Source organism: Oratosquilla oratoria, chromosome 7 (assembly GCF_046742065.1).
Source record: "Oratosquilla oratoria isolate Oo_2021 chromosome 7, ASM4674206v1, whole genome shotgun sequence".
Taxonomy (NCBI): domain Eukaryota; kingdom Metazoa; phylum Arthropoda; class Malacostraca; order Stomatopoda; family Squillidae; genus Oratosquilla; species Oratosquilla oratoria.
This window is the reverse complement of record NC_134783.1, coordinates 2,817,501-2,845,000: the sequence shown is the minus strand read 5'-3', so window position 1 is coordinate 2,845,000 and position 27,500 is coordinate 2,817,501. Positions and strand designations below refer to the sequence as shown.

The 27,500-nt window shown below is 40.1% G+C and overlaps 1 protein-coding gene across 1 annotated transcript in view; it reads right to left on the bottom strand.

Moving 5' to 3' along the window:
- LOC143026957 (carbonic anhydrase-related protein 10-like) overlaps positions 1–27,500 on the bottom strand; it is a 973,453-nt gene that overhangs the window by 63,885 nt on the left and 882,068 nt on the right. Inside the window, exon 5 of the mRNA XM_076187750.1 lies at positions 22,977–23,072. Within this exon, the coding sequence (XP_076043865.1) occupies positions 22,977–23,072 (96 nt within the window). The remainder of the gene's footprint in view (positions 1–22,976; positions 23,073–27,500) is intronic.

Here is a 27,500-nt window from a genome sequence, read left to right as displayed (position 1 = left end):
AGGTAAAAGGTACAGATGGAGAGTTGATAATGGAAGAGATGGCAGTGAGGGGAAGATGGGCAGAATATTTTAGGGAGTTGCTGAATGTGAAGGAGGATAGGGAAGGAAAGATAGCTGCAGTGGGAAATGCTAAGAAAATGAGAGTGATGAGTGAGGAGAATGGAGGAGAAATAAGGAAGGATGAGGTGAAGGCAGCTGTAAAGATGATGAAAGCAGGTAAGGCACCTGGTCTGGATGGATGTCATGCAGAATGTCTGAAAAAGGGAGGTGCAGTGATGGTGGACTGGTTGGTGAGGTTATTTAATGTTTGCTGGAGAGAGGGTAGAGTACCGGAGGACTGGAGTAGTGCCTGTATAGTTCCTCTTTACAAGGGAAAAGGGGACAAGTGTGAATGTAGTAATTTCAGAGGGATTAGCCTGTTGAGTGTAGTAGGGAAGGCTTATGGGAGGATCTTAATTGAGAGGATTAGGAGAGGAACAGAGGGAGTAATTGGTGAGGAACAGTGTGGATTTAGGACGGGTAGAGGTTGTGTAGATCAGATCTTTGTGGTAAGACAGATATGTGAGAAAGCTATAGGAAAGGGGAAGGATGTTTTTTGGGCTTTCATGGATCTGGAAAAAGCTTATGATAGGGTAGACAGAAAGGCACTGTGGGAGGTTATGCAGATTTATGGGATAGGAGGAAAGCTTTTGGGAGCTGTCAAGAGTTTTTATGAGAGTAGTAGAGCATGTGTTAGGATTAGAAATGGAGAGAGTGAGTGGTTTGAAGTAAAGGTGGGACTTCGTCAAGGATGCGTTATGTCGCCCTGGCTGTTCAACTTATACATGGATGGGGTGGTGCGAGAGGTGAATGCTAGGGTAGTGAGTCAGGGATTGGAGATGGTTAAAGAAAATGGAGAAAAGTGGGAGGTGAGCCAGCTGTTGTTTGCGGACGACACTGCGCTTGTGGCAGGGTCAGAGGAGGGATTGAGGAAGCTGGTGGCAGAGTTTGGGAGAGTATGTGATAGAAGAAAGCTAAAGATAAATGTGGGTAAAAGTAAGGTGATGAGATGTACAAGGGGTGAAAGTGGCAGTAGGCTGGAGGTGAGCATTGGGGGAGAGCGACTGGAGGAAGTGGATAGTTTTAGATACTTGGGTGCAAGTGTAGCAGGAAAAGGTGGAGTGAAGGTGGAGGTAGAATGTAGATTGAGAGAAGCGAGTAAATGCCTTGGTGGTTTAAAGAGTGTAATGAGGAATAGACATTTGGGAATGGATGCGAAGAGGAGACTGTATGAAGGAGTGATTGTGCCAACAGCACTGTATGGGACAGAAACGTGGAACATAAGAGAGGAAGAGAGAAGGAGTTTGAATGTGTTTGAGATGAGGTGTCTGAGAAGTATGGTGGGGGTTACTAGGCTAGATAGAGTGAGAAATGAGGAGGTGAGGAGGAGAACAGGGGTGAAAAAGGATTTGGGAGATAGGGTTGATGAAAGAATATTAGGATGGTTTGGACACATGGAAAGAATGAGTGAAGAAAGACTAGTAAAAGAGGTATGGAAGGCAGATGTGGAGGGAGTGAACATGAGGGGACGTCCTAGAATGAGGTGGACGGATGGGGTGAAGGGGGCTTTGGGGAAGAGGGGAATGTCTGTTGAGGAAGGAAGGGAGAGGACGGAAGACAGAGGTGAGTGGAGAATGGTTGTATATGGATGATGTTGTGACTGCATGAGGAGGAATGGGCGGGGAAGTGGGGGGTGGGGTAGTATGTGTGAGTAAATTTTGACGCAGCCCGAAGGGATTTCTCCCCGTCCTCGCCTTATATGCAAAGGGGGACGGAGAGGGGGGGTCGCCGATTAAATGAAGCGGCCTCGCTGTGGATGTACTGTGTCTTGCGACACTGCTTCTGACCCAGGGCGGTGGGCAGGGTGCAGGGATGACCCGTCATCCAGGAGGTGCTCAGATGAGAGGAAGGGTGGGAGGGGTGTGGAGTGTATTTAGGGATGAAATGGATGGGAGTGTTTTTATGCCTTTCCCTTTTTGGGTACCTCCCTTGGGTAAATAACAAATAAAATACATAAATAAATGCATAGGTATAGTTAAATAATAAACAAACAGGTAAATAGTAAATAACAATAAATTGACATATAACTAATAATAAATGAAAATCAGACAGACAAATTATAACAAAAGAAAAACAAATAATATAAGATATATTATAATCATTACAGCATCTTACTTAGGTATTTATCTAAATGATTCTTAAAGCTTCGAACTGAACTACTTTGCACTACCTGTGCAGGAAGTTTATTCCATTCATTAACTACACGGTTGGCAAAGTTGTTTCTACCTACTTCCAAATTGAATCTATTTCCGGACAGTTTGAGACCATTGTTTCTTGTCGGATTCTCATTCAATGTGAAAATTTTGTCACTTTTGATGTTGTCAATTCCCTTTAAAATCTTAAAGACCTGTATCAAGTCACCTCTGAGTCTACGCTTTTTTAGGAAAAAAAGATTCATGTGTTTTAGTCGATTTTCGTATGATTTATTTTTGATATTTGGAATCCGTTTTGTGGCTCGCCGTTGTACTTTTTCCAGTCTGTCAATGTCTTTAATGAGATTCGGTGACCATACGGAAACAGCATATTCCAAATGTGGACGAACTAACGATTTATATAGCTTGTTAATGAGTGATGGACTTTTGAAATCAAAAGATCGCGCAATTAGTCCCAGAATCTTATTTGCTTTCTCAGAGGCTGAAATACACTGCTTGGATGATTTGAGGTCGTTACTGATAATTACGCCGAGATCTTTTTCACTATCCACTTTTGTTAACGAATTTCCAAATAACTTGTAATCGTACCTACTGTTATTTTTACCTATGTGCATTACCTTGCATTTACTTGTGTTAAATTTCATTAGCCACTTTTCAGACCATTGCTGTAATGTATCTAAATCTTCTTGAATATCTAATTGGTTTGAGTGATCATTTGCCACTCCGCACAGTTTTGTGTCATCAGCAAATATGGAAACAGTAGATTTTAGTCCATGGTCTATATCATTTATGTATATATATATATATATACATATATATATATATATATATTTACATATGTGTGTATATATATATGTATGTATTTTTTTCAACCACAAATCACTTTTAATTCCATGCCATCACAGTCGAGACTGAAGAATCGCTCGATGGAGGCATCCGTTGGAAATTGAAACGTGGACTGCCGAGGATTCAAACCCAGCTAACCCGTAACAAAGTTACAGTGACTTAAACCAATGCGCTATCCTCGGCTCGTCCACGTTTCAATTTCCAACGAATGCCTCCATCGAGCGATTCTCCAGTCTCGACTGCAATGGCATGGAGTTAAATGTGATTTGTAGTTGAAAAAAGATATAGACCATCTCCAAAAACTTCAGCACGAAGGTAAGGTTGACCTTACTCCCACCGTTGTTGACGATTTTGTTGGCGAGTCGGGCCGACAACGCAGCACTTTCTCTAGTACAATTCTAAACAAATCCCTAAGGGAAGCTGCCAAGGAATTACGTGAGAGAGAAGACATCATCATAAGAAAAGGGGATAAGTCGGCCGTCTACGTCCTTATGAAGAGAGATGAATATTTAGACAAAATGGACAACATCTTAAGTGACCCAACCAAATTTGAAAAACTAACCAAAGATCTTACAGATACTTTAAAAAAAAACGGGTTAGTAGTATGATAACTAGAGCTAATAAACTTCAGCAAGAAATAAAGTTTTCCAAGATTATTGAAGACTTTAAGCCTGGGTATTTTTATGGAACTGTTAAGACCCACAAACCTGGCAATCCTCTCAGGCCCATAATATCACAAATGACATTACCCACCTATAGGATGGCTAAAATCTTAAACAATATATTAACTCCATTCATCCCCATAGGTTACTCCTTGAAGTCAGCTGCTGAGTTCATTGACATCCTGAGAACTTATGATCCTGACGAAGACATTGCATCTCTGGACGTGGAGAGCCTTTTCACCCACGTTCCTGCCCAAGAAACTATAGAAATCATCCTGGAGTGCGTTTACAGATCTGGCCGAACCCCCCTTTCAATACCTGAAAGGCTATTGAAGGAAATGTTAGAAGCATGTACGATGGAGGCACCTTTCCTCTCCCATAGAGGGGAACTCTTCCGTCAGGTGGATGGTGTTGCGATGGGGTCACCACTGGGTGTCCTATTTGCCAACATGTACATGGCTGCTGTCGAAACTAGGACCTTCAATAGTCACCATAGACCGAGGATCTACGCCAGATATATTGATGATATTTTTATCTCCGTCAGAGAAAGCAGCGATACCAGGAAGTTAGCAGACGCCCTCAAAGCAAATTCAGTCCTCAATTTTACCATCGAAGAGAGTAAAGGCAAAACCCTTCCCTTCCTTGATGTCCTTGTCGAAAGGAAAGAGGACCATTACGCCACTTCTGTTTTCACAAAGGATACCAATGTTGGGCAGTACCTAAATGCCAGGGGTGAGTGTCCAGACTCTTATAAGAGGTCTGTAGTTGGTGCTTATGTTAGGCGGGCTTTCTCCTATTGCACGTGGAAAGCTGTCCATACAGAACTTGAACGCGTTAGACAGGTGTTAACGAATAATGGCTTCTCTTGTAACACCATAGAAGATGTCATTAGAAAGAATATGGAAGAGTTTCACACCAGAGTCAAGACCACTGCTGACAACGCGGAGAAAACCCTAATGATTTACCACAAATTAGATTTTGGCACTGCTTACAGACAGGAAGCCGATACCCTTCGTAGGATTATCTTTAGAGGTATTTCACCTCAGGAGCCCTACGAAAGGGTCTCACTGGAAGTCTTCAGCTGTCCCAACCTGATTGCCTCCCTTGTTATGAAAAGCAGCACCGTCCCCGAGTGTGCAAAGGAACTTAAAGCCGGCGTAGTATATGAATTTAAAAGTTCTAAAGGGGCATGCAAGCCCCTCGATGTTAGCTACGTCGGCCATACCCTCACGACCTTAAGAAGACGACTGCAGGCTCACCGTAACAACGGAGACATCCACCAACATTTTGTCGATGCCCACGATAAAAAGCCGCCCCTATCAGATCTCATAAGGGATACGACAGTCATCCACCATGATAACAATTATGGAAGTTTAGTTGTAGCTAAGGCAGTGAGCATCGCTTTACAAAAGCCTATCTTAAATGTACAGATTTCATCTGATTATGTCCTCCCCTCCAATAGAATATACAGACCGTCACCACAGGACAAAAACCCACATGGGTATTGTGTCCAGACTTCCGGGACGTAATTCCACATCGGGAAGCTGTCCCGGTTACCCTTCCCGTCTCGGTAGGGTAGACAGATTCCCACCTTACGAGTGACCTATCCCTGCCGTTTTCACTCGGCCTTATATACCCATGTTTGTATTGATGTATTGTATTACCCTGAAGATGACCATTTGTAATGGTTGAAACAGCTGTCGGTAAAATGAATCAATATTCTGAAGCCTTTTACTATTTCCTTCAGAGTTTGAAATATGAAGAGAAAAGGAAATACAGAGAGTTAGAAAATTTTTCTCTTAAAATCATTGACGCCACTTGTGCTTTAGCATTTAATAGGAATATATATATATATATACATATATTTATATATATATGTATATATATATATATATATATATATATATATATGTGTGTGTGTGTGTGTGTGTGTGTGTGTGTGTGTGTGTGTGTGTGTGTGTGTGTGAGTGTGTGTATATATGTATATACACAAATATACATATATATATACACATATATACTTATAATATATATATATATATATATATATATATATATATATTCTTACCATACTGCGGATGATAGTCACCCCTTTTTTTTGTTTTCCGTTCTCTATGTATATTCCGATTTCTAAGAAGGGAAATCAAGTCCTTTGAAAATGAAAATATTTACGTAGATGTTGTATGATTTAGAAGGTTATATTCTAATTAGTGTATGAAAATTCAAGGATGTATTTGTTTTATTTTCTTGTGATGTATAGATAATGTATGATTTGTATTAGTGACCATATATGTCGACATATCGGTTGTTGGAATATACTGGTTGTCGACTCCTCCTGAAGAGAATTTTAATTCTCTCTCCTTGGTGCAGTCGAAACAGTAACATCATTCAAACGATACTCTAAAGAAACTCAAAATGATATGCCTCGTTTTTGCGTATTTAAAAGTAAAGGGGGTAAAAGCTGTACCAGAGAGAGCATATAGATAAGGTATGTAAATCCAGACCCTGTATTGTATCAAGGATTAATAATTACCCTGGTTCTATCGAAGATATGATTAGAATTAAGTGATATCTATTCCATACCACGTGTGTGCTGATTATGTCAATTTGGTTACATTAATGATATTCTCCTTAATACTGTGATTGATATTAAGTGATATCTATTCCATATCACCACGTGTGTGCTGATTATGTCAATTTGGTTACATTGATGATATTCACCTTAATACTGTGATTGATATTAAGTGATATCTACTCCATACCATGTGTGTGCAGATTATGTTGGTTATATGAATGATATTAACCTTAATACTTTAAATCCAAGGAAATATACATGTGAAGATTAGAGTATATATCTACTGAATGAAAACAGTGGTTATATGATTTTCATTCCATATCTTATATATGTAAGTTGCATAACTTGAGTTAATAAAAATTATTAGTGTCAATATTGTGAACTTGAATGAGTGTCTATACTAGAAAATCATTTTGCATCTAATGAGAAAATGTCATTGTATACTAGAATTAAGGTTCAATATATGTACTTTTATATGAACATCTTTGTCTAACCTCAGTAGTTGTTGACTAACATCAAATTTGTTCAATCACTCCTAGGAGATGAGGCAGTGCTACTAAGGTTAAGTATTGTCCTCCTTGATCTCTTATTAATCCAACTATTTTAGGTACTGGAGGTGATGCAGACGTAACAAATTGGGGGCCCGTCCGGGATCTGAACATAATCAACTGCCATCAAAGGAAATTGAGGTATATCACTAGCCGATGAACCTAAGTTATGTGAAATCAAAATGGCAGAGAAAGTAGAAGAATTCCTGCGAAGTATGGATATTCACAATTTGTATCAATGTTCAGTAGACGAGTTACGCCAGTTAGCATCCGTGTATAAGATATCTTTAAAATGTAGCAAAAAGGGAGATATAAAGAGGGAAGTCCTTCAGGCACTAGTTGAGATGGAAGTTATCGAGGCAGTTGATGAAACTTCTAAGTTAGTAGAGGAAGTACAGTTAAGTGAGAGGTTAGCACTTGAAAAATTAAGATTAAATTTTGAACTGAAAAAGTTACAACAAGAGTTAGAGAGTAAAGGTTCAGGCAGACAAAGAGGTGAGACTAAAGGAATTAGAGATTGGGACTATGACAGAGGTAAAAAGTGGTGGAGAAGGAAGAGTTGACGGGTTTAATCAATTACCCGAGTTTATAGAAGAAGAAGCAGATGATTTCTTCATCCAATTTGAAAAAAAAAAAATGGCCACAATCAGAAGATGGGACAAGTAGGATTGGGAAATGTTGGTGCAGACAAAATTTAGAGGAAAGGCGAGGGAGCCCTTTGCATGTTTAACCGTGGAGGAATCTGTAGACTGTGCTGTTGTGAAGGGAGCAGTACTCAAAACAGTAGAATTGGCTCCTAAGGTGTATTCAGGAACACAAAGAAAATGAATGACCAAACCTATCTGGAATTGGTTAGGGAGTGTGGCATGAGATTTGACCGGTAGTGTAAGTCAGAGGAAGTAGAGACTTTTGAGGAAATTAGACAGCTGGTCTTGTTGGAGGACTTTACAGATATCGTACACCCCGATTTCAAATATGAAATCTGTAGAAACCAAATTAAGAGATTGACGGAGGCAGCAAGGTTAGCTGATCAATTAGCTGTGATTCAAAGAATGCGTGCTGATCGGGTGAACTACAAACAAGGTGGAATCAAGAATATGGGTCACATTTATGAAAAAATATATAAAAGAGAAGGCTACTTTGATACCAAACAAGATCGATACAATCCTAATAGAACGCAGTTTAGCTATGTTCCACAGAGTTAAGATAGAAACAAACCTAGTAGCCCACCCCAGGAGAGGTCACATGTAAAGTGTTATGTGTGTGAGAAACGGGCCATGTCAAATAGTGTAGAAAAGTATCCAAATCTGCTGGTTTAACTGTGGCGCGGAAGGAACCACAGGGGAGTTTAGGTGTGGAATCTAAGGTGAAGGAGCTGAGTGTTGGGAGTTTCCAAGCGCTCATTACCGAGGGGACAATTTCTTTACCTACTGGATCTAAGAAACAAATCAAAATCCTGAGGGATAATGGAGCAAACCAAAATCTAGTCCTCAGAGAGACACTGGAGTGGACCGAGAGTTCATATTCTGGTAAGGAGGCTAGAGTGAGAGGTTTGAGTGCTAGATTAAACGTCCCATTGCACTACGTAGATATTGATACTGGTTATGTTACTGGCAATGTGAAAGTGGAGTCAGTGAAGAACTTCGCATAAATGGTGTAGAGATGTTGTTGGGTAATGATTTGACTGGAGATAAAGTGGTCCTAGAACCAAGAATTGTTTCTAAACCCCTTGAGAGTATAATAATTGAGAATGTGGATGTACAATGGTCCCCAAACTCCGGCAATTTACACTTTACAGAAGATGTTTCAAACATTGAACTTCAGAAGAATATCCGAAATGACTATGGGAATGGAGGAGAGATTCCAGCCGTAGAGAGTCAGGAGTCTCTAAGCGGAAGTAGAGTAAAGACAACCAAAAAGAACGACATAGAGACCACAGATGATAGAAGTATTCAAAGGATTTATCCAGTTTGTGTAGTAACCAGAGCTATGATGAGGAATAAGGAAACTTGTGATGGGGACATGGGCCTCGGTGATATATTTGATGAGAGAGAGGAATCCAAGCGAGTGAAAGATGAAAGTATAGAGATGAAGTTGGAGATAGTTCCTGATTCTAATGTTAACAGGAGGGAACTTATTGACGCCCAGTGTGGTGATCCCACCTTGAAGGAATGCTTTGGAGTCATTTGGGAGTCAGGAAAACGGCTGAGAAGTTGTTGCCCCATTTTTATTGGCCAAATCTGAAGAGGGATGTTTCAGAATTTTGCAAAACTTGTGATATATGTCCAAGAAAAGGTAAATCAAACCAGGTAATCCAGCGAGCACCATTAAAGCCCATACCAGCATTTTGCAAACCATTCAGTAGAATTATAATTGACTGAGTTGGACCCTTACTGAAAACTCGGAAAGGAAATTCACATTTTCTAACAATAATGTGTATTGCCACTGGGTTTCCAGAGGCTATTCCACTCCGAAGTATTCAAGCCAAGAATATTGTGAGAGTTGGTGAAATATTTTTCTTGGGCAGGACTCCCAGAAGTAATCCAATCTGATCTAGGAAGTAATTTTACTTCAGGCATGTTTAAGAAAAATTAAAGGGACTACACATTAAATACAGGTTACCTAATGCATACTATCTACAATCCCAGGGTAATCTGGATATATTCCACCAAACTCTTAAGAATATTCTCAGAATATACTGCGAGGAACTCGGAATAGATTGGGATGAAGGGATTCCACTGGCTTTGTTTGCAATTAGGGATGCAGTACAAGAATCGACTGAATTTAGCCCATTTGAACTCATGTATGGTCATGAAGTCAGAGGTCCTTTGAGTATAATGAAAGAAAAGTGGCTTTGTAAGAGTGATGAACCACATTTATTAACATATGTATCAGAATTCAAAACTAGGTTGGTTAAGGCAAGAGAACTTGTTCACACACACACACACACACACACACACACACACACACACACACACACACACACACACACACACACACACACACACACACACACACACACACACACACACACACACACACACACACACACACACACACACACACACACACACACACACATACACACACACACACACACACACACACACACACATACACACACACACACACATATATATATATATATATATATACATATATACATATATATACATATATATATGTATGTGTATATATATATACATATATGTATATATATGTATACATAAATGAATATATATATACATATATATATATATATATATATATATATATGCATATATGTATATATATATATATATGACAATCTCCTTGACAGTGGCGCAGGGGATTCGAACCCGCTGCGTCTGGACCCAAGACAGACTTCCATAACACGCCGCTCTCAAGTAGATTGTTTTATTGATGTCACTGTTTACTAGCGAATTTCTCATATATATATATATATATATATATATATATATATATATATATATATATATATATATACATATGTATATGTATATATATACATATATATACATATATATATGTATATATATATATGTATATGCGTGTGTGTATGTGTGTGTTTTCATATATATATATATATATATATATATATATGTATATATACATATATATGCATATATGTGTAAATATGTATATATATATCATATATATATATTCATATATATATATTCACATATACATATACTATGTATAGTACGTCTTTATATGTATATATATATATATATATATATATTCACATATACATATAATACGTATAGTACGTCTATATATATATATATATATATATATATATATATATATATATATATATATAGATGTACAGTGTTTTCTTCTAAAAGAAAACACTGAGGTTTTGGAAATATGTACAGATGACAGACGCCTACAAATTTTAGAAGCATTATACATTAAAGAGTAGAGCCAAAATCTAAACATACAAGCAGATGACGTTAGGGCCCTCCCAAGTATGAGAGAAATTGCCACGAACCCAAGCATTAGACATAACCCCACAAATATGCAAAAACTGGGCCCATTTTACTTTACGACACTTGCAAACCCAAACAAATACACAAACACTTGGACATGTTCTACCTGTCCTCTAATAACATCACTCCCATCTTCCCAACCACAGCCTGCACCCTTGCCCACACCCAGTCTACCCCTGCCCTTGTCCTCAATCAATCAATCCCCCTCCTTTGTCCCCAATCACACCTCTCCCTCCCTCTAACCCAGATCCTATACCTTCCCCATCAACACCCCAATCCCAGACTGCAACATACAACACATACAGAATACACAACATCAACATATTACAACACAACATTGATGGCATCAACACATAAAAAAGCACAAACTCAAACACTTCCTCAAACAATACAACATACACGTTGCCATCATACAAGAAACAAAACTAAGACACACAAAACAGCAAAATTTCACAACTCAACCACCATTAGACAAGACCGGACCGACGGCAATGGCAGTGGACTCATCACCCTAGTCCACCAATCCATTTTATATGTGGACACAAGTGCCACAACCAAAATCCTCCTCCCTACCACAGATAACACTACAGAAATCCAATCTATTTTAATCCGTGCAGGGAACAAATCAACACTAACAATAGTTAACATATAACCCCCCCTCATCATATTCCACAGTTCCAAACACCTTTAGGCCTCAACTTAATCAACTAGACATAATCCCTGATCTCATCATGGGTGGTGACTTCAACCCCGAGTCGTCGGCCTGGTATATCGACAACCCTAATACAGATAGAGGGCTTGATATACAGACTCATTTTGACTCACTGACCATCATGAACAACACACATAATCATGCACATATCCCACACCAAGCCCTCTACACCCCTCCTCTCTTGATATCACCTTCTGCTACCCCTGCCTATCCCCAACAACTTCATGGAGAGTGGTCAAATCCCTTAGATCTGAGCACCTTCCAATCATCATCACCACCAAAACAAGATGCACCCCAGTTGGCCACAGACACACATACACTAATTACAAGAGAGCAAACTGGGAAGCTTCTACTGAAGAGACAGAACAAAATTTTGAGACACTTAACAAGACACCAATCACAAATATTAACAATGCTCTACACAATTTTAATACTATCATACAAAACGAAAACAAGAGATACATCCTTAAAGGCAACAGAAAATCATACAACCCAAATTTCACACCAGAAATCCAAGGCTTCATCAGACAACGCGATACACTTAAACACAATATCCCCACACCTATCCCTCAAAACATAGCAGACCAAATACAAACACTAAACACAGAGATTACAAATAAAATACATGAAAAAAACACAAAATTGGCAAAAATTTGTCAATACATTTGATCACAAAACAAAGAGCAGCAAATTGTATAAAACACTCAACGGCATTACACGATCCAACAGTAACACAACACGCTCTCATGCAGCAATAACCACAACAACAGATAATTTACCCTCAAACAAACAACAAGCAAACACACTCATAAATCATTTTGTACAGATATGCCATCTCATTTCTCACCCTGACGTCCGACGCGCCATTCGACTTAAGAAAGACTTTCCTACAGACTCAGACTATATACCCTTCATAAACAGTCAGACAAAACACATGATAAATAACCTCAAACATTCATCCGCCTGTGGCCCTGACAACATAAGTAGCATCCACCTAAAACACATTTACCACAAGGCATACACGCACTCACAAACATTGCAAACTACAGCTATTCACACACTATACCTGACATCTGGAAGCATGGGAAAAGGATCACAATCTCAAATCCCAATAAAGACCCAACAATCCCAACATAACACCGCCCAATCACGCTTCTCTGCACCCCATCCAAAGTCATTGAACGCCTCATACTTCAACTCATCACACCACATATTCCCCTTGCTGAATCACAACACGGTTTTAGGCCACTAAACTCCACAAACACTCTTCTAATAAACCTCACGCAAAAAAATATTAGATGGCATCAGTTCAGATAGGCCCCCATCATAGAAAAATTATCATAACATTAGACATTACTAAAGCTTTTGATGCTATCCCTCGCCACAATCTAACAAACAAAATATATAACACAGACATGCACAATAACACTAAAAGGTGGCTGGCCAATTATCATATAATAGCCAATCATCGCACACCAGAAACATAAAGAATGGAGTACCATAGGGCTCTGTTCTATCCCCCCCCCACTCTTTAATCTATACATGCATGATATACCTACACCAGACACCTCTGAAATACAAATCTCTTCCTACGTAGACGACATAACAATCACATGTAGACATCGTAACCCAAACAAAGCCGCAGAAATAATAAAACCATACATTGATTCACTCAACACATGGTTCATTACAAACAGACTCAAAATAGCCCTGGCCAAATCTACATCAACACCTTTCACCAACTGGACAATAGAACACAAATACATACCTCACCTCTATATCAAAACACTCTAATACCGCACACATACACACACCAAAAATTCTTGGTGTAACATACGATACATCCATGTCATTTAAACAACACATCACACACAAAAAATGAATGCATACCTAGACTCAACGCACCTAAATCAATCACTGGAACAACATTTGGACAAAACAAAGAAACTGATACTAAAATATACAACAATGCAGTGATGAATTATGCGAGTCTAGAATGGGCACTTAATCTCAGTGAGACACACCTCAACACCCTTCAGATCATACAAAACAAAGCCCTAAAAACAATTACAGGCTGCACATACACATCACTTACAGACCATCTACACTATGAAACAAAAGTCCTCAAAGTCAAAGATCACCTTGACATGAGAGGCACACAAACACTTCCTACAGCCTCCACAAACACAGCACACCCGCTACACTATATAGCAGAACACCCACACGCGCAAAGAAACATAAAAAACACCCAAATACCTATATCACAAACAAATACTCTCTTCTCTTCTTCCAAAACCACCAAATACCAGCCTCCGGAAACATATTCATAATCAAATCACTCAATGCTCCATTAACACACTAAAAGACAACACATTGCTGCATACCAAACCCCTATGAATCCTCTCTCCCACGAAAGAACAGAGTCCACCTGGCCAGACTGCGATGAGGCCACCACCCAGCCCTTCTAAGCTACCAGAAGAGACTGGATGACTGTATTGTGGACAAATACCCAGGATGTAACATTTCACCCCATACTATTCAACACATCATTGAAGACTGTATTATACACAATCACGCACGCAAACAACACAACATACACTCCATAAAAGATTTGTGGGAAAAACCCGTTTCGACCGTGGCATTCCTTGGGGAGACGGGACTGCTCGGACAGACAGTCTAGGGAACAACAACAACAACCCCACAATTGAAAACCCGAGACAAAAACGCCACAAGCCCAAACATAGGACATTTTATCACAACACGGAGTCGGAGGTTTCCCCTAGCAAGTGACATTTCATCACTGCTTGAGTTACCAGGTAACCTCTCCCAGGTAACCGGTAACTTCCTCCAGTGAAGAGCAGGTATGGAAATTTAATTATATAAAGTAACATAATTAAATATAACACCAGAATAATTCTTGTCCTGACCAGATACAATATTCCTAAGAGCTACTGTAGAAGGGTTTTGAACCCGAAATCGAGATATAGCAAATATGACCACCTACAGAAAAGTCATAAACTTCCTTTCAAAGGAACATAAGCCCATAGTAAGACATATGGAAAATACATTAATGAAAATAATATATATGCATAATTAGCCATCACTTTCAATGAATTATGTATAAGAAAATATCTCTTGCCCCTATATATGTATATGTATACACACACACACACACACACACACACACACACACACACACACACACACACACACACACACACACACACACACACACACACACACACACACACACACATATATATATATATATATATATATATATATATATATATAGGGGGGGGTGATTGGAGTGCATGCGACATAGGCTAAGCTTGTCTTAACCCCTCTACAGCCTCTGCCTCCTAACTGCTTGCATGCTACCTTCCCGTGGTCCTCCCCCCCCCGTTTCTTACAGAATGCATGCAAGTGACCGAGTGGTCAGACGGTATAATCAGACCCCCACCCTACTGCCTTGTAGGGTCTGCCTCTTTAGGCAAAGGCTAGGAGAAGGAAAACTCCGAAATAAAACCAACAAGACCCCAACGGCGGAGCGAACTAGCGCCGGCGGAAGAGGGCAACGCCTGTCGGGCAGGCGGCAAGGCGGGCCTTGGTGGACCAAGAACCCGGCAGCCCGATACAACCTGCATCGTGGAGGCTGCCTGTCTCATCCTTCTTGAGTCGCGGTGGAAAAGATGTGGGCCAAGTGAGTGTGCGTGGCCGTCGCGCAGCCATGACCACCCAAAACAACATCCCCAGCGACTGGCATTCTGTCATTCCTCCCTCCTCTCTTCACCTCATCGTCATCACACCATCAAGTCCCGAGGCGATGGTACCGCGGGTGACGGGGGCAGGCCTGGGAAGCTGGAATCCTTCAGCCCGCCACTGCAATCGGGCGGCGGGTCTAAGATGGTCGCTCTTTGGTGACCTTTTTCCGTGACACTAGAGCTCGGCAGCTGGACCAGTGACTGGGCTGGCCTATTAAGGACCACCGCAGCCCACCCCGCATGGGGAGGCCCCTAGAAAAGGTGGGGTAAACATCGGTCACGGGAAACACGTCTGGTCAGCTTACCGTGGCTGGCGGACATCCCACTAAAGCGGTCGCAACAACAGAAAGATTTTAACCATTGGTGCATGGAATATTCGCACCCTCCAAGACGTGGCAAACACTAACCGCCCGGAACGACTGGCTCTCGTTTGCAAGGAGCTCGCCCGCTTCAACATTGATGTGGCGGCCCTCAGCGAGACCAGACTACCCGAAGAGGGCAACATCAGGGAAGCCGGAACGGGATACACCATCTTTTGGAAAGGGAAAGCCCCCGAGGAGCCGCGATACATGGTGTCGGCTTTACAATCCGTTCCCAGCTTGTACAACAGCACAACCTCGTTCCCAAGGACATCAGTGAGCGCCTGATGACAGTCCGCATTCCCATCACGCGGGACAGACACATCACCCTGATTTCCGTCTACGCCCCAACTCTGACCTCACCCGACGAAGACAAAGCTGCATTCTACACCCAGCTCGACCACACCATCCAGAGAGTGCCCACCAATGACAAGCTTGTTGTGCTGGGCGACTTTAATGCTCGAGTAGGCAAGGACCATCGCCTACGGGAGGGAATCATCGGCTACCACGGTATCGGGAACTGTAACGCCAATGGAGAACTCCTACTGGGTTTGTGTGCAGAACATCAACTTATAGTGACCAACACTATGTTTAGACTCCCGAACCGACAGAAGACGACATGGAGACACCCTCGGTCCAAACACTGGCACATTCTGGACTACATTCTCACCAGAGCCAGAGACCGAAGAGACGTCCCCATCACCCGAACCATGCCCGGAGCGGATGACTGCTGGACGGACCACAGACTGGTGATCTCCAGACTGACCATGACTACCCTTCGACCACCTAGAAGGGCACCCGACAGCGCATCACACCGGCGCTTTGACTGTAGCAAGCTCCGCAATCCACAACTGGCACAAAACTTCAGAGAAGCCTGCGAACATCACCTTGTAGAGCCTGTGGATCAGGCCAATGTAGAGCACCACTGGGCCACCCTAAGAGACGTCATGACCCGTGCCGCGGAGGAAATCATCGGCTACGCAAACAAGAAAAGGCAGGACTGGTTTGACGAGAGTGACGGTGCCATCTCTCCTCTCGTTGAGGCTAAACGCCAGACGCGTCTGACCATAGAGAACCAGCCCACAGCTGCAAATAAACGTGCTCACAAGCAAGCTGTAGCTGAATGCCAAAGAGACATCCGAGAAGCCCAGAACACCTGGTGGCAAAATAAAGCTGAAGAAATACAAAGCTACGCTGACCAGCGAGACCTGCGAAGCTTTTATGCAGCAACAAAAGAAATTTTCGGTCCCACACGGTCATCAGTGGGTGGCTTAAAGGATGTGGATGGGGCCATGATCATTACCGACAGCGAGGGCATTTTGCTTAGGTGGAGGTCTCACTTTGAAAACCTCCTCAACGACCAGATTGACACCCCTGACAACCTCCTGCGAATGACCCCGCAATATCCCGTCCGTCACTGGATGGCACTACCCCCCTCCATCCAGGACTTTAACAAAGCCCTTAAACGCATGAGACCCGGCAAAGCCTCAGGACCCGACAACGTCCCACTGGAGCTTCTCACGCACGGTGGCCCAGAGCTGAGGAACCGTCTCATGCTTCTCATACTGAAAATATGGGAGACGAAGACCCTCCCTAGTGACTTCCGCAATGCAACAATCGTTACAGTATTCAAAAAAGGAGACCGGGAGAATTGTAACAACTACCGGGGAATATCACTACTGAGCATCGCAAGCAAAATATTCGCCCGCATTCTCCTTGACCGCCTCCTCGTCCTCGCAGAAGACGTCCTGCCAGAGTCCCAGTGCGGATTTCGACCTTCCCGCGGGACCATTGACATGATCTTTTGCGCACGACAACTACAAGAGAAGAGCCTTGAACAACAACAGCCCGCAATGTTTATCTTCTGGGACTTAAAAAAGGCCTTCGATAAAGTACCCCGACCCGCTATGTGGGCAGTCCTCGCTAGGTTTGGCTGCCCACCCGACTTTGTCACCCTGGTGCGTGCCCTGCATGATGAAATGGTGGGAAGAGTATGCCACCAGATCTCCCTCTCCGAGCCATTCCCCATCAACGGTGGTCTGAAACAGGGCTGTGTTCTGGCTCCAACGTGTTTCTCTCTTTACACAGCAGCGATGCTTAACGAGATACCACCAGACACACCTTCAATCGACCTCCGTTTCCGCATGGATGGGGAAGTTTTCAACCTGGCTCGACTCCGCGCTAGAACTAAGACCACCATATGTCCGGTGCGAGAGCTGCAATATGCCGATGACAACGCCACCCCAGGTCAGACTGCAAAGGACCTTCAGTCACTAGCAGATGCATACAATGCAGCTTATGAATGTTTTGGGATGCAGGTCAATACAGATAAGACCAAAATACTAGTCCAGCACCCACCTAGTCTCCTGCTCCCTAATACCAACACCATCGTAAATGGCCAACCTCTAGAAGAAGTGGACCAGTTTACATACCTAGGAAGCATCCTAACATCTACTCCCATATGCAAGAAAGACGTGGAGAACAGGATCAGGGCAGCCCACTCCGTCTTTGGTCGACTCAACTACCGCGTGTTCAACAACCACACACTGACGATGGCCACTAAAATCATGGTCTTCAAGGCAGTAGTCCTCTCCACGCTTTTATACGCCTGCGAAACATGGACCCTATACAGAAGCGATATACAAAACCTAGAATGCTTCCAACAATATAAGCTAAGGCAAATTTTGAATATTATTGGGAGAGCCGCACCACCAACCTGGAAGTACTGGACAGAGCTTCAATGACCAGCGTTGAGGCCACCATCATCCACTACCTCCTCCGCTGGGCAGGGCACGTCCACAGAATGGACCCATCCAGGCTCCCCAAGAAAATACTCTATGGAGAGCTCGCCAACGGGACCAGATCACGGGGAGCACCTAAACTGCGCTACAAGGACCAGCTGAAACGCACCCTGGCAATGACCAACATCGACCCTTCCTCGTGGGAACAAACTGCCAGGGACCGAACAGTATGGAGGAGTACAACACGCCAAGGCACCGAGGACTTTGAGGAGAGGAGGAGGGAAAATGATGAGGCAAGAAGAAGGAGAAGAAGACAGCGACGAGAACAACCCCGCCCTCCCCCCACACTCCCCTGCGAACACTGCCCGCGACTCTTCCACCACCGACTAGGCCTCGCAAGTCATACAAAACACAAACATCAACGAAGATAGAGACGAATGACTAGAACCCGATACTCGGACACGAGTGTGTGCCGATGACGATATATATATATATATATATATATATATACATATATATATATATATATATATATATATATATATATTATGCATGAATGATATATGTGTACATATCATATATACAGTATATATATATATATATATATATATATATATATATGTGTGTGTGTGTGTGTGTGTGTATGTGTGTGTATGTGTATGTGTGTGTGTGTGTGTGTGTGTGTGTATACACACACACATACACACACACACATACATATATCTATATGTATCTATATATATATATGTATATTATATATATACATATATATATATATATATATATATATATATATATATATATGTATGTATGCTGAAATTTCACTAAAAACAACACGTGATCTACAAATTTTGCTGGTAACCTCTAAGGAAATCGCTTAGAAATTACTGTTTTCTTCCGATTTCCGTAGTGGTTGCCAGCTATATGTATATAGCTGGAAATTTTTGAAAGAAATATAAAGATGTTTTGGAAAGAAATTAAGAGAGGAAGAGGAGGCGAATCAAGTAGAGAAGAAAAGGTAAAAGGTGCAGATGGAGAGATGATAATGGAAGAGAAGGCAGTAAGGGGAAGATGGGCAGATATTTTAGGGAGTTGCTAAATGTGAAGGAGGATAGGGAGGGAAAGATAGTTGCAGTGGGAAATGCCAAGAAAATGAGAGTAATGAGTGAGGAAAATGGAGGAGAAATAAGGATGGATGAAGTGAAGGCAGTTGTTAAGATGATGAAAGCAGGTAAGGCACCTGGTCTGGATGGATGCCATGCAGAATGTCTAAAAAAAGGAGGTACAGTGATGGTGGACTGGCTGGTGAGGTTATTTAATGTTTGCTGGAGAGAGGGTAGAGTGCCGGAGGACTGGAGGAGTGCCTGTATAGTTCCCCTTTACAAGGGAAAAGGGGACAAGTGTGAATGTAGTAGTTTCAGAGGGATTAGCTTGTTAAGTGTAGTTGGGAAGGCTTATGGAAGGATTTTGATTGAGAGGATTAGAAGAGGAACAAAGGGAGTAGTTGGTGAGGAACAGTGTGGATTTAGGACGGGTAGAGGTTGTGTAGATCAGATCTTTGTGGTAAAACAAATATGTGAGAAAGCTATAGGAAAGGGGAAGGATGTTTTTTGGGCTTTTATGGATCTGGAAAAGGCTTACGATAGGGTAGACAGAAAGGCACTGTGGGAGGTTATGCAGATATACGGGATAGGAGGAAAGCTTCTGGGAGCTGTCAAGAGTTTTTATGAGAGTAGTAGAGTTTGTGTCAGGATTAGAAATAGAGAGAGTGAGTGGTTCGAGGTAAAGGTGGGACTTCGTCAAGGATGCGTTATGTCGCCCTGGCTGTTCAACTTAAACATGGATGGGGTAGTGCGAGAGGTATGTGCAAGGGTAGTGGGTCAGGGATTGGAGATGGTTAAAGAAAATGGAGAAAAGTGGGAGGTGAGCCAGCTGTTGTTTGCTGACGACACTGCGCTTGTGGCAGGATAGGAGGAGGGACTGAGAAAGTTGGTGACAGAGTTTGGGAGAGTATGTGATAGAAGAAAGATAAAGATAAATGTGAGTAAAAGTAAGGTGATGAGATGTACAATGGGTGAAAGTGGCAGTAGACTGGAAGTGAGCACTAAGGGAGAGCGACTGCAGGATGTGGATAGTTTTAGATACTTGGGTGCAAATGTAGCAGGAAAAAGTGGAGTGAAGGTGGAGGTAGAATATAGATTGAGAGAAGCGAGTAAATGCCTTGGTGGATTGAAGAGTGTAATGAGGAATAGACATTTAGGAATGGATGCTAAGAGGAGACTGTATGAAGGAGTGATTGTGCCAACAGCACTGTATGGGGCAGAAACATGGAACATAAGAGAGAAAGAGAGAAGGAGTTTGAATGTGTTTGAGATGAGGTGTCTGATAAGTATGATGGGGGTTACTAGGATAGATAGAGTGAGAAATGAGGAGGTGAGGAGAAGACCCAGGGTGGAAAGGGAGTTGGGAGATAGGGTTGATGAAAGAGTATTAGGATGGTTTGGACACATGGAAAGAATGAGTGAAGAAAGACTAGTAAAAGAGGTATGGAAGGCAGATGTGGAGGAAGTGAACATGAGGGGACGTCCTAGGATGAGGTGGATGGATGAGGCGAAGGGGGCTTTGGGGAAAAGGAGAATGTATGTTGAGGAAGGACGGGAGAGGACAGAAGACAGGGGTGAATGGAGAATGGTTGTATATAGATGATGTTGTGATGCATGAGGTGGAATGGACGGGGGGATGGGGGGTGAGGTAGTATGTGTGAGCAAAATTTGGCGCAGCCCGAAGGGGTTTCTCCCCGTCTTTTCCTTTTATGCACGGGGGGCCGGAGAGGGGGGGTTGCCGATTTAATGAAGCGGCCTTGCTGTGGATGTGCTGTGTCTTGCGACACTGCTTCTGACCCAGGGCAGTGGACAAGGTCCAGGGATGACCCGTCATCGAGGAGGTGCTAAGAAAAGAGGGAGGGTGGAGGGGTGTAGAGTGTATTCAGGGATGGAATGGGTGGGAATGATTTTATGCCTTTTCCTTTTTGGCTGCCTTGGAAAAGCCTTGGTATATGTATATATATATATATATATATATATATATATATATATATATGTATATACATATATATATATATGTATATGTATATACATATATATATATGTCTGAATGATATATGTATATATGTCATATATACAGTATATATATACATACATATATATATATATATATATATATATATATATGTATGTATATATATATATATGTGTGTATGTGTGAGTTTGTGTGTGATTGTGTGTGTATACATATATATGTATATATATATATACATATATATATATATATACATATATACATACGTATATATATATATATATATATATATATATATATATATATATGCAGAAATATCACTAAAAACAACACGTGATCCACAAATTTTGCTGGTAACCACTAAGGAAAGAGCTTGGGAATTACTGTTTTCTTCCGATTTCCTTAGTGGTTACCAGCTATTCATATATATATATATATATATATATATATATATATATATATATATATATATATATGTATATTTATATACATATATACATACATACATATATATATGTATATATAATATATATGTATATTTATATATATATACATATATGTATATATATATATATATGTGTATATATAATATGTATGTATATTTATATATATACATATATATATACATATATATATATATACATATATATATATATATATATATATATATATATATATATATATATATATGCAAAGTAGACCACTTGGAAAAAGAAAATAACGAAGCCGAGCACTTTCGTATATTACATCTAGTGCAAAAAGTATTTTTGCACTTGATGTAATATGCGAAAGCGCTCTTTTTCGTTAGTTTCTTTTTCCAAGTGGTCTATTTTTCATAAGTGAACACACGTATCTGTGTTCTTATTAGCATATATACATATATACATTCAACAAGAACCCACTGTGCTGGATAAGAAGAAATAAAACAAATGATATCCATATATTTCGTTCACGGACTGTGATCCTCTTCAGTGGAATACTGAGTAGTGGAGCAAAAGGCATGTCTTATGTACAGTAAAAGAAGAAGGAACATGGATAGGACTCAGGTAGCGTCCATGTTCCTTCTTCTTTTACTGTACATAAGACATGCCTTTTGCTCAACTACTCTGTATTCCACTGAAGAGGATCACAGTCCGTGATCGAAATATATGGATATAATTTATTTCAATTTTTCTTATCCAACACAGTGGGTTCTTGTTGAATTTTACGAATGTGTTACGACATTACTTTGTAGACATATATGCATATATATATATATATATATATACATATATATATATATGTATATATATATGTATGTATATATATATATATATATATATATATATGTATATTATATATACATTATGATATGTATATATGTATGTATAGATATTTATGTATATATAAGGACGTATACACATGAGTTGCCAGGTCTTATGGGTCGATTTTTGACAGTAATTCTTACCTTTAACATAATGGATATCGCCACCATTCCATGGGCCCTCGCCACTGCTTCACTAAAGTTGGTAAACAGCTGAGCATTGAAGCCATATATCTGGATCTGAAAATAAAAAAATAAATAAACAAGCGATACACTACATAGCAGAACACCCACACACACCAAGAAACATTAAAACAACACCCAAAGACCTGTATCACACAGAGAAACTCGCTTCTCTTCCTCCACAACCACCAAATACCAGCCTCCGGAAACATATTCATAATCATATCACTCACGGCTCCATTAACACACTGAAAGACAATACACTGCTGCATGCCAGACCCCCTGATATCCACCCTTCTGAATCCTCTCTCCCACGAAAGGACAGAGTCCACCTGGCCAGACTGCGGTGCGACCACCACCCAGCACTTCTAAGCTACCAGAAGAGGCTGGATGACCGCATTGTGAATAGCTGCCCAGGATGTAACACTTCACCCCATACCATACAACACATAATGGAAGACTGCATTATACAAAATCATGCACGCAAACAACACAACATACACTCTATAAAGGATTTGTGGGGAAACTCAGTTTCGACTGTGGCATTCCTTGGGGAGACGGGACTGCTTGGACAGACAGTCTAGGGAACGACAACAACAACAACAACAAAACAACAACAACAAGCGATAAAGTTATGTAAAAATTATTAGGTCTGTGTTCTTCAACAAGAGGACGAATGTGAAAAAAAGGAAGAACTTCCAAGGTCTTATGAAATCATTTATATATCCCTTGGTTTTGAAGTCATATTTTTATTATTAACAAAAAATAAGACGTTCACCTCGTGAAGTGTTGATTTTCTAAAAAAAAAAAAAAAAAAAAAAAAAAAAAAAAAATGTTCAGTGAATAATAATTGCTATTTATCTTTAGTAGGTAAATGAACATCTATAACTCCTGGTAATAGTCTGTACACATTTTTTTTACAACACGACGTATGTTTGAAAATATAAATAGTCATATCGTGACAAATTTGTACGTTTGTCGTCTATAGCTTTCATCAATCTAGTTGGTTAAAAAAAAGAATAGCTGCCAAATCTATGTTATTAGAAGTTTTGAAAGATAAGTGCTTTGTAGCCGTGAGATCACTATATTCATTGGATCAAAGTCAGAAGACTAAAGACGTGAGAAATGGTCCAAAGAAAATAGATAGACCTGATAAGAACAAGTGATAGTGCAGTTGGAGCTTTTACAGTAGGACTTTAAAACGTGTTCTAAGAGTCATTATATTCATATTTTTGCGATGTTTTGAAAATTGGACCCTCACAAACATTTTGCAGTCAAGTCTAAATGTCTCAGACACATATGTGGTCTTTAAAGTTCCTTGAGATGTCGCTGTGTCAGTTGTAGAAAATATATAAATGAATAGATGAATGAATGAATAAATTTATAAATAAGTAGATAAATACATGCATGAATAACTAAACAAATAAATAAATAAATAATTAAATAGATAGGTAAATGGTTAGATAAGTAAATGAATAAATAAATAGATAAGTAAATAAATAAATAGGTAAGTAACTGAATACATGACTCTCCGTGGTAAGAAAAAATACAAATGAACAGATAAAGAAATATATGAAAATCAATCTATTTATCAATCTTAAAGCTTGACAATGAAGCTTGGGGAGTTAATGTTTTCACGGACAGTTGTGAATCTTAATCGAGAAGTAATATTTTCTTTACAGAAATTTTTACTTCTCGACTGAGATTCACAAACGTCCGTGACAAAAAGGAATTCCCCAAAACTTCATTGTTAAGTTTTAGGATTGATAAATTGATTGATTATTCATCTATTCCTTTATCTATCTCTCATTTATTTATTCACTTATTTATTTATCCATTTGTATTTTTTCTTACCACGGAGATTCATCGCATGCATTGATTTTGTCACCCTCGTTAAATGGGAAAAAAGGCTATTGGTGTTTTGTTACATGACAGTACAGTATGTGTTCTGCTTTCCTTTGACTGTGAGATTAGATATTAGTTTGAAGCTCCATCCTTCAGTTGTATATTTCTCTAAAGACATTAAGTTCAGAACCTGAAATTACATTATCCGGGAGGACGTAGTTAATCTGGTAAATGATAATTGTCGTAATTTCTGGGTGACAACCTGTCAGTGGATGGATAAATGAGTGAAGGATCTAAAATATTATACACAGTATGAAATCTCGCGAATTTGCAGTTCTTCTAGATACCTGATGGTGTATAATTGAAATACTTGTATTCTTTTCATAGCCAACACATTAATTTTTACTCATCCTCTTACATCTTTTCCCCGAAGTATATTTGGTCGACTTTAGTCAAAATGTAGTGTACAAAAAGCTTGATTGAACCCACCAAGTGTTTTCCTACGAGTGTCATACAAGCACGTTACCTCTGTCTCGCCTTGCATGCTGTAGGTCCGAGTTCGAATCCAACGACTACCACTTGCCCTGTCATTCCGGAAACACTGGGCAAAAGAGATGATATTGGTTGAAACTAGGCACTTCCTGACGCGAGCCCTTTAACTCCTCTTTGTTATCCAGGACGAAATAGGTAAGGTGTTTCTTAGCATGAAACGGGATCGCCCTCTCACGGGATATTCCTTGGGGTTTGATGTCCAGTGTATCTAATTAACTTATTGATTGATTTAACTATTTTGTTTGTTTGCTTCTTTGTTTATATTAAAATTACCACTTGTGGTACAAGAAGATTTCCTAACAGTTATATTGACGTCCATTGCTCGTGTATGAGGGGTTTATGTTTGATTTATTTCATAGCGGACATGACCAATAGGTTCTTAATAGGTCTTATGCAAAGACGACTGATAATGAAATTCACCCCTACAAAGTGTTTTGTTGATATGACTTTTTGCTAGGCGGTCGCATCTTAAGTCTCATTGTAGTTATACGGGTACTCCAGTTCTGAAATTCTAAATAACTAATATTTTTAATGTGGCTGTGCTATTTTAGTTTAATTGTAGTATTTCGGGCTGTGTGGTAGCCCAGTGGATACTCTGTCGAACTCATGGGCAAATAGTTGTGAGTTCGATTACCGGGACCTATTGCAGGCTCCTTGCGTTGGTTCCTGACAGCCATGGCCAGGCGACCTAAACATCGGTCTAGAAAATCCAAAGGCTTGCCCCAACTGACAGGGCTTGCCCTAGCAGGGGTTTTTCACTTCTCACACGTGGGAGTGGGATGGTAATTTTTTGTAGTATTTCTTTTAAAATTACCCCTTTATATAGTTTATTCCGCCCTTCAAGGGAATGTAAATTAGATCAAAAGACTTTCCGGTTAATATGTGTATATATATTTATATATATTTATATGTATATCTATATATATATGTATATATATATATGTGTATATATACATATATATATATATATATATATATATATATATATATATATGTATGTATATATATATATGGAAGAATTTTACTGCCTTAACGTTTCGACACTTAGGGTCTTGATCACAAAGCATAACAACACATGACCACCTTCCGAACTGGGACAATATAATTATAATAAATAAAGGTTCAACGAAGAAATTAAGAAAAACAATAGAAGCAGCCTATATTAATACTAATAATAACATCAACCATAGAGATGGTTTTATATGCTTCGCAAGAGCTACAAATTTATTGGTAGTTGATAAAAACAAACGGATAAATATTCCGAGCACGACGACCTTTCCTAGGCACCCTGTGAGGTGACATGCCTCTGTATTAAATGTCCATATTGTACTTTGTTGTTATTCATTGTGATCAAGACCCTATATATATATATATATATATATATATATATATGTATATATATATGTATATATATATATATTTTATATATATATATGTATATATATATACATACATATATATATATATACATATATATATATATAAATATATATATATATATATATATATATATATATGGAGGTGAGGTGGCAAAATGAAACGTTATGGCTAGAGTATGGAGCTTTATTCAGAACCAGACGTTTCGACCTCTTGGGCCTTCCTCAGTGGACTGAATACAGAATAAGAATCAAAGTCCGTCAACAGCTTACATTGTGATCTGACAACCCTGCGTGACCTCATCCCGGTCTCGTTGTCCCCCCACACTCCCCAACTACCAGCTGTGCGGATGTCTGAGCCCGGACATGGACCCCTTACGAGTATTTGCTATTTTCTTGGTGGCAATGTATGCCGCCTCCAAAGCTTTCCTTTTATTTTTTCCCAGTTTCCTATGTAGAACGTGGGCTTCTTTCCACTTTGGTAAATGATTATCTTCATCGATGTGAACTACTAGGGCATTTGATGTTCTGTGATATTTCACATCCCTCTTGTGCTCTTCTAGTCTTATGTCCATGCCGCGTCCTGTCTCACCGATGTAAACTTTCTCACAGCCTGTACAAGGAATTCTATAGACAACACTTTTATTTTCTTGTAAATTCTATGTGTTTCTGGTAAACTCGCCAATTCTCTTTCCCGCTGATGTTACTAAAT